Genomic DNA, 9,289 nt, shown 5'->3' with positions numbered 1-9,289 from the left:
TTTGTAAGTATATTTATATATTAAAATTACGTTGAACTGTTCAAATTCACTATTATAACTTTTAAAACTAAAATACATAGTAGTATTGTGTATAGTATCGTAGCCTGAAAACTTATTCAAAGCTTATAATAAACAAATTGTTCATATGTGCTCTCAAAAACACCGCCAACTTCCGGCTATTTTGGGTGCACTGGGCCAGGGTCGATGCATTTCGCTAAAAGCCCAATTAACGATGTCTACCAATATATAGCATAAAGCCCGCACTTAGTATTCTTTTGTAATTATTTAACGCTCTTATCCGTACTAATAAAAAACATGAATTTAAAAAAAGGGATTTGGTGTGTGTGTGTGTGTGTGTGTGTGGTTGGGTTGGGGGCGGAATATTTTTTAGATCTAAAAGAGTGCATAAACTCCGAAACAACCTATGTATATTTTATGCTGATTAGATCATAGAAGCACAGCCAAAGAAATATCGAAATGTTGGGAAAACATTTATCGTATAAATTATTGCTATCCATAAACTTAATCGGGATGATGCCATCGACCAGTGAAAACACATGCTCTCGCTGAAATGGCACCGCAAACCCTTTATTCAATACAACAGTTGCCAATAAAAATGCTACAAGCACAACAAACAAGATTACAAAGCTCATGCTAGGCGTACAATTCATCGATGTTACACTCTCCAAGGAAAACCTTGACACTTCTAGGCGAACCACAGCTCCCCTCGGCAATCAATGCTCTGTCATTTGCCGCCATGTGTTGGATTATCTTGTATATCATCTCAATCTGGTCAGTCAGTAGCACATATATAAAAAATATTAGGAAAATTAATAGAGAAAAGATATCATCTCTCAAAAGAATAACACAAAAACAAAGTTGAGAAGACATGGTTGTAATAGAACATTTCAAAACGGCCACAAAACATTTCTTTCTTTTAGACTGGTATAGCTTTGTCTGTTTTGACACACTTTTCTGAGAGGCCTTTTAATCTAGTATCCATCATACCTATTTGATCCATGCACCTTTTATTTTGAGTCATATAACATTTTTGCCCATCATGCCTTTTTTCTAGCCAGTCTAACTCGTTTTGGCATAGTCAAATGTAGAAAAAGTTTATAGACATGTTGTTGACCTTAGAGACCAGTTGTGTGAATTTCATACAATTAGTGTCATTCGATGTTCCATTTAAGACCGAAATATACTATCATGTTTCATGTGCACGATATTTAGTATGGGTAACCATTCCAATTGTTGTGTTTCAAAATTATGATATAGTTTTTTATAGTCAAAAACTCAAAATAGAAGATCCCATTTCATGGCCACTACATGAAATCTCAAGTAAACTAGCAAGGGAAGGGAAGGAGCACCTCCTCAGGGGCATGGCAGCGATCGGCGATCTCATCAATTGTCAACGGTTCAACTGGCTCTTTACAGCTGCAAGTCATAGATATTAAATCCATTATCGACTTCGAATTATAGGTAAACAATCAAAAGGATAACAATTCAACAAAACAAAAATAGAGGGGTGTTTGTCTTTTCCTCCATTCACCCTCATGGCCCCCTACTTCCCTTCAGAAGCCTCCCCTCCCTATTCTGTTCTCCCCCTCTCTCACTACTCCAGTACCAAAAGAGCATCATAGATTATAAAAAAGAATGAATAATCATAACATCTACAAGAGGAGAATTCAAATGCCTCCATTTTTAGAACTAAAATAACTTAAAATTTAAAATTAAATGTCAAAATAAAACCATTAGATATGATCTTTATATCATTTTCTACATGCACACATAAAAGATCATGACATCTCAATTTGTTTGACAAGTATCAGGATCTTGCAAAAAACACCAATGTGGATAAATTATGGACGCTGATTTTTCGACTTATTGATTCAAATATAACAACAATCGGAAAAGAGAGAATTTTATATGTGCATGTAGAGAAAATGATATATGTCACATCTAACGGTTTTATTTTCACATATAAATTTTAGAATTTTTGTTGTTAGAATTAAAAAAAGAGCTAACCTGGCCTCGTTGAGAACAGTGAGAACCCTCTTTTGAAGAGCTAACACTTCCCCTGCTGCCTTCTTCCCTGCTTCCACTCCTGCACGATTTTTAAAAAGAAGGTAAGAAAAGAACCATCAATAATTCAAAACAGAAAAATTAGAGAGAGATGGGGAGAAAGAGAGACCAGGCTGATGGTAAGCATTGATGTTGACGAGAGCCGCATAGATACCCACAGCACGCTCATAAAGCGCGACCATAGCCCCGACACTTCTGGGAGTAACCTCTTCCACTGTCACTGATATTGATTCCCTATCATTTGAGTATAGAGCTGAACGTGTTCCCTATTAATAAATGGAAAACAAAAACAGCATTAAATATTGTTTGCTTAATATCAGGGCATGCAGACCCTAATTTAGTTACAGATCCCATTACACCTAGGAGAGTTCAGTTGAATTTTTGAATTACTTCGGTATTTTATATTTGGTTTGGTTTTAATCTCTCTTATTTTGGTTCGACTGATATATGTCTTGATTTTTATTTCTATGATTATTAAATGTTTATGTGTAGAATTGAGTTTTGACCTTTTGAAATGTAATCTCTTATTTCGGTTCAACCAAATAAACCAAAATTTACTTCGGCTTTTTCAGTTTGGTTGTTATTCGGTTCATATGTTTAATCTGGTTGGTTTGGTTAGATTTTTGAAAACCGGGTAATATTTTGGTTTGACAATTTTAATTCAGTTTAAACCGAAGGACTGTTTGAACACCCCTAATTACACCCAAACATGAAGCCCCATCCTCTCGCCACATCCAATAAAAAAAATAAAATGTTGTACATGTAGCATTCCAAATAAGTAGTCGCCACAGGTGACACCTGGCTCAAGCTCCCAATCATGACCCGGTGGCCTATCACGTAGAACTTCAATGAAGGTAACAAAGAAGTTGTGCACACCTTCCCTTAATTGCTGAATATAACTGCAATTACAAAGCAAGGTTGAGTACCTCTAGTTTACATGACTAAATATTAAATTAAAACACATCATTAATATCTCTTGGTAGCCACTTACGCATGCTGATCAGTGCTTCCTTTGTTCCCATAGACAGTTATCCCTTGATTGACCTGCCAAGAACAACAGTCAGTCATTAAGTGAAGTAACAACACTTTTCCAGTATGTATTACCGACGGTGTATTAGCAATTTACAAGTTAGCAAAGGCAAACTGGATTAACTACATGACTCGTACCCGATTCCCATCAAGATCTAGTTCCTTCCCTAGTGATTCCATGACTAATTGTTGCAAGTACCGACTGAAGAGTAACAAACTGTCCTTGTAAGGGAGTACAACCATATCCTTGGGAGATGGAGAGAGAGAAAAAAAAAAATTAGTTTCCAGCTAAGCATCAAGAGATCACTTGATTATATAAAATTGACATGAGAAAAACTTTTAACAGTTTAAAGAAAACCACTTTCAACCTTCAATCCAACTCCATCAGTTGCCCAGTACCAAGACATAGCAAGCAGGGCTGCAGGGTTGTTCCTCACCTGAAAAACAAAAACCACCAACTCAGATACCAGTGCTTTAAGCAACTATTAAATACAATAATTATATACCTCAGTGCACATAAAAGAAATTCATACCACAGTAGATCGAGTTGCCTCGTCCATCAGGGCCGCGCCAGCTAGCATTTCTCTGATGTTTATTCCCTAATAATATGATTAGACCATATATATCTTAAGTTTGCTTCAATACTGATTCAGTACCTGATGTACCAGTAAGGAAAAAAATGGCACCTGAAGAGCAGCAGGGAGTAGACCAACTGCCGACATCTCAGAGGTTCTACCACCGACCCAGTCAAACATTGGAAATCTAGCCAACCATCCTTCTATTCTAGCAGTATTGTCTAATAGAGAGTTCTCCTGTGTGATCGCAACACCCTGCAAAAAAAAACACTTAAGCATTAGAAGAGAGTACTAAGCACTGAACATGCCATTGTGTATTTAAGAAACTCCAATCATCACCAACTGATGATAACATGAAAATATGTATATGATTGACAATAGAATTTAGAGAAACCCTAAAAGAAGCCCGTATGACAATCTAAAGACGCTGGGTTAAATTCAAATGACAGGATACAAGTTATCAAACACTCCTTGGAAATTAGATTTAACACAGGATCAATGATCAAGAAACAATTAATTTATGACGGAACTAGAGCATTGAAGTCTGGTAAATACCGGTTTGTTACGCAATGGGATAACCTTACTACCTATGCCACATGATATCCGCTTTTAAAATACAGAAAAGCAACTGAAAAAGCCAGAAATAAGAACCTGAGATCAAAACCTGTTTTGAGAAATTGAGCCCAGCGTCTCTGAAAGCTTTTTGTACTTCCAATAAGCCATTCCTGGTCTCAGGAGTACCTCCACTCTAAGCACCCAATTGCATTACACAAAATATAATTAAGCTATGAAAGTTTTCTCATATGTAACAGAAAATAAAAACAAAAAGATACCATGTGAAAACATGTTACTAACCTTTGAGATAACAATTACAAGGGTTGAGGCAAGCTCAGGACCGAGTTGTGCAACTTGATGATCAATTCCAGCAGGATCTGTATTATCAATAAATCTTATCTGGCATGTTATGCAAGAAACAAGCGGAGAGAAACAAAAGCATGTCAGGTTTCTGTGGTCGCAATATTTTCATAGATGAATAAGTAGTATTCAAATCTTTATTTCAAGTATGTAATGTGCACCTTCAAAGGAGGATTATCAGGAGCAAGTGCCTCTGCAACAAATTGAGGTCCCAAGGCTGAACCTCCAATTCCAACAGAGAGTATTTGAGTAAAACGACCGGCAGGAGAAGACGGTGGTTTAATCTGCTCGGAAAAAGACAAATGATGGCCAAATTCAGAGCATGCAATTCCAACATTACACTAAAATAAAGTGTATGTTACAAGTTCTGATTCGCTCAATGCCAGTAATTCATTATTTTTAATTCAATTTTAATTCAACAAAAGCATTTCATAAAAACACAATTATTTTTTCTAGGAGTCAAATTCTCAAAATGTTTTCCTTAAAGTTGCTTGGCATAACTTGACTGACTGCTTTGCACTTACCAATTAACCAAAGTCTTATATTGGTTTTGCTAAAGAAAAAAACAACAACAAATTAATCTCTACCTTGGCACTGATAATAGCCTCTGCAAACTCATCAATTTTATCAAGCGTTCTCTCAATCTGATCCTTCAAATAACGATTTGGCGCAAGATGAGGACTTCTAAGCCAGTAATGCCCCACCATCCGAGACTCATCTGGATTAGCAATTGCTCCCTTTTCGAGTTCCTTCATTGCGTCAAACGCCTTTTGCATTTTCGGTTCCATTTTCTCCACGAATTCGTCTGTGAACCCGATTCGACTAACGTCTAGAAACAATCCGAGATCCTTGTGCTGGTACAGCCAGTCGACGTATCGATTCCATAGCTTAATCGGGTCTTTCTCAACTGGAGAAACCGGTCCCGATTTGAGAGAATTGTTACTGGAAGAGGAGGGATAAGAAGGAGATGAGGAACGGGACAGATCAGCGATGGATTGAGGCGGACGGAAGCGGCGGAAAGGAAAGGCGGAGATGACTCCGGACTGGTGGCGGCGCGGCCGAAGGAGAGTGGAGGAAGGAGAGAAGGCGCCGGAGATCGACGCCATTGCCGGAAGAGAACAAATGATATTTGTAAGCTAGATAATAAATACTTCAGTTCAGACACGCATCAGGCCTGGTAGAGAGACTGAGAAGAAGAAGAAGAAGAAGAGGGGACAAGGGAGGACTAGAGCAGTGGTAGGTACATAGGAGAGAATCGAGCAGAGTTATGCTTTGGGTTTGGAAAGAAAACGGAGATTTTCTCTTATGAAACTGGACTATGATTTATTACATGAACCTAAACTGCGAATCCTCTATAACGTTCATTACGGTTCATACATTAAATAGTCAGGCTAGATGACATGGCGAAGAGAGAAGCCACAGGTTGGCGTGAGGCACGTGCGGGACAAGGCAGGAGGGTTTTGCACAATGGAGGTCGAGAGGGGTCGATGGCGAGTGCGTATCCTCTGAGATATCTCAACTTTTGCGTGACCGACGTGTCCGGTGCCTATTCGGGGGTGATGTAGGGGGTTAGTATTATGTGTGCTTTGAGATTCGTGCAGAACGTAGTTAAACGGTTAGGATATTACATAAAGTCACGCAAAGTTTGAGATATCTCAGAGGATACGAATTCGTCGATGGCGGCGTCTGTTAGCGACAGCTTAGCCTGATTATTTGACGGAACAATCTTATTGGACGAGAGAAGTTCGATTGGCATTTCCAAATCAAAATTTTCCTTTTTGGAGAAAACCTCCAAATCACAATTTGTTTGCATGAGCGTCAGCCCCTGAGGTGGGGGCGAAACGGCGAATCACGATACCAACCAACAGCAGGAAGTGCCATTTCAATCCGGTGCATCCAATCCGAATTGGACGGGAAGAATTGAAGAGAGCGTTGTTTGTGGCAGTGCAAAATATCCAACGATGCAAGTGTATCTGAAGAATATAATAAGGGCCTGTTCGGCCGACAAATGGGAATGGGCACGGGCACGGGAATTGAACTGAAAAATACTGTTTTCGTGGGAACAAAAAAATTCAGTTGAACTGAATTTTTTTCTTCCCACATGAACAGTGATTCGGCCGAACAGGCCCTAACAGTGCTGCTAAATTTTTTGTGGGATATCAAATGAAGTAAACTTGAAAAGGTATTTGGAGATGTATTTTTTTTTTTTTTTGAAATCCGTATTTGGAGATGTACTTGAAAAATGTAATTATATAGATTAAATTGTGGTATTTTGGAAGTTGATAAAATTAGCACAATGAACATTGATCGTAGTGAGAAAACCTCTAGTTTTTCTGCTTCTTATTATTTATTTATTTTGATAAAAATATGTGAAGATGTAACCTATTAACTTTTATTTAATATCTGTAAGAAATCTTTTATCTGAGTTTAAAACTAGTGATCTTCTACATAGAAAATATTGACTTTAACCACGAACACTGATTCTTTTTTGCTTGGTGACTTGGTACTTCATTAGAATGGGAACTTAAAAAAAAAAAAAAAAAGCTTCCGACTTATTTTTACTAAAACTGCATATCTAATATTTTATAAAACTTATTTTTTGCTTAAACTAGTTATTACGATTTTGTAATTTTTAAGCTTTAGAATATTATATGATATCAGTTATGTTTCGAAATCTGTTAATTATTGAGTGTTGATACGAGTTTAACCTTAAATGTTAGAGAAAAAAAAATTGTACATTTGAAAATTGAATAATAATAAAAAAAATAAGGTTCAAAGCACGTTTTTTGAATAAAAATTGGAGATCAAAACATTCAACTATTTAATACCTCTGTTATTATAATAAAGAAATTTTCTCAAGAGTTTAGGGTTTAGAGTTTGCCACTAAATGAAGGCTAATTCTTTGTTAAAAAGCATGTCATAAATACATTTGAAGAATTCTAATCTAACGGCACTATACTTTTATCATGTCGTGATCTAATGTACCAATTTCACCTTAAATCTCACACAAAACAATTACAATACAACAACACATCATGTCTGGTCACGCGGTGCTTTTCCATGAATGCTTTTCTCGACAAGAGACATGGCACCATTGTCGTACTTTGCTGCAGCTAATTTAGCAATTTGAAAACAAATGGCCGTCTTATCTTTTGAATTTGAATAAGATTCGAACCGAACTGGTTTGATTTATTTCAGAACAAACTAATTTTGAATCAAATTAATTGCGAACTACAAATTTTTCAAATCAAAGTCAATCGAATTACGAACTACAATTTCTTTTGGCAGTCTTAGTTACACCGGTAGTTTATGCATTAATTTTCTTCTCGCGTAATAAAATTCACATGGTTTCCTTTTACCTTTTACGAATTCACACTGATGAGTTATGGACCAGCTTAAGATTTCCTTACATTTTATGCTGCTAGATTAATTAAAATCACGGCATGGACCTAGTCAAATAAAAATTATTCCCTTGTTAATTTGTTCTCTGCTGAAATATTTTTCCATTATAAGTTATTATTATATTAACAATTTTGAGCTCTGGTATAAGTTTAGTTCTTATATTATTAAAAAAGACTGATGGTAGAATCCATTAGTTGCATTATTTGAGATTCGAACCTAAATAGTTTGTGAATCAATTTCGAACGAAATATACTCGGTTTGAGTTTGATTTGAATAAGATTCGAACCAAACTAGTTTGATTTGTTTCATAACGAACTAATTTTGAATCAAATTAATTGCAACATTTTTTCTAATCAAACTCAAATCGAATCACGAACTACGAACTTTTTGTGCATCCCTAATTTTAAGATACTCTTTTTGGTCAATTAAAGAAAAACTAATGCCACAATAAAGACGCCTAATCAAAGTCCACGAGGGCCTTTTCTAGCGCTAGAAGGTCGTTGCCCTTGTGCTAATGCAATGGCCAATGGGTCATCTTTCAACTTACCCCGTCTCTAATCAGGAAATTAAATCAACGCTAACCATTCAATTCTTTATCATTAAATTTTCAATGATCACAACCTACTTTTATTTATTTATCTTTCTTTAAAAAATAACACTTATTTTAGAGACACTATGGTTGTGTTTAATTTAGCTAATAAATTGAACTGTCAAACAAGATAAAAAATCCCGAATTTTTATTTATATCATATTAAAATATCCATGTTGCATAATGATTCGGTGGCCTCATTCTTGGAGGCCGCGTATTGTTTTAAAGACCCTCTTAAAATCTAAAAATGTATTGCGCTATTAAATATATTTAGATTTTTTAGGGCCTTTAAATCATTTGGATGTCCTTCGAGAATGGGGCCGCAAAACTATTATGCAAACTGAGTGTTTTTGGAAATCTCCAGAATTTGATGTGTGTTTTTTTTTAATAGGGTATAAATAAAAATTTCGGTAAAAAATCTAATACTTCTTAAATATTTAAATAGCAAACTAAATATGACACGAAAGCTTTTCAAGACGCCAAAAAGTAATCAATCCGTACTTTGATTAAGGCAACCTTTCAATCCATGCGGGGCCCTCTAAGAAGAGAAGAAAAGCGCCATTATTCCATCATTTTTTAATTTTGCTCGTTCAAGTCGCTCTCTGTGTTTCTGTAACAGCACTACCTGCCTAAACCGTAGATATATATAGATATATATGAGAATATATGAGGTATAATTATAAATATTTCTGAA

The 9,289-nt window shown here is 36.0% G+C and overlaps 1 protein-coding gene across 1 annotated transcript; it reads right to left on the bottom strand.

Moving 5' to 3' along the window:
- Window positions 1-475: 475 nt before the first annotated feature.
- PGI1 (phosphoglucose isomerase 1) lies at window positions 476-5,864 on the bottom strand. Its single transcript, XM_078301207.1, has 14 exons — window positions 5,192-5,864; window positions 4,766-4,888; window positions 4,545-4,643; window positions 4,354-4,437; window positions 3,801-3,944; window positions 3,648-3,713; window positions 3,483-3,551; window positions 3,253-3,360; window positions 3,077-3,129; window positions 2,846-2,984; window positions 2,195-2,351; window positions 2,029-2,107; window positions 1,371-1,437; window positions 476-789 (listed from the first exon to the last, which is right to left on the bottom strand). Exons 1-14 carry the CDS (start codon window positions 5,708-5,710, stop codon window positions 655-657), a joined length of 1,842 nt encoding a protein of 613 aa, XP_078157333.1. The 5' UTR covers window positions 5,711-5,864; the 3' UTR covers window positions 476-654.
- Window positions 5,865-9,289: the final 3,425 nt, after the last annotated feature.

This window comes from Carex rostrata, chromosome 4 (assembly GCF_964058835.1).
Source record: "Carex rostrata chromosome 4, lpCarRost1.2, whole genome shotgun sequence".
In the NCBI taxonomy this organism is placed as follows: Eukaryota; Viridiplantae; Streptophyta; class Magnoliopsida; order Poales; family Cyperaceae; genus Carex; species Carex rostrata.
The sequence above is the reverse complement of the archived record's forward strand: the minus strand, read 5'-3'. Positions and strand labels throughout refer to the sequence as shown.

What these genes read in the sequence shown, in the direction of transcription:
- PGI1 (XM_078301207.1), bottom strand. Translation starts at nt 5,710, where the DNA reads ATGGCGTCGATCTCCGGCGCCTTCTCTCCTTCCTCCACTCTCCTTCGG. An exon ending in CAATGCTTACCATCAGCCTG is followed by an intron (nt 2,108 to 2,194) that starts GTCTCTCTTTCT and finishes AAAATCGTGCAG; the next exon opens with GAGTGGAAGCAGGGAAGAAG. An exon ending in GCTGCCATGCCCCTGAGGAG is followed by an intron (nt 790 to 1,370) that starts GTGCTCCTTCCC and finishes CTGACTGACCAG; the next exon opens with ATTGAGATGATATACAAGAT.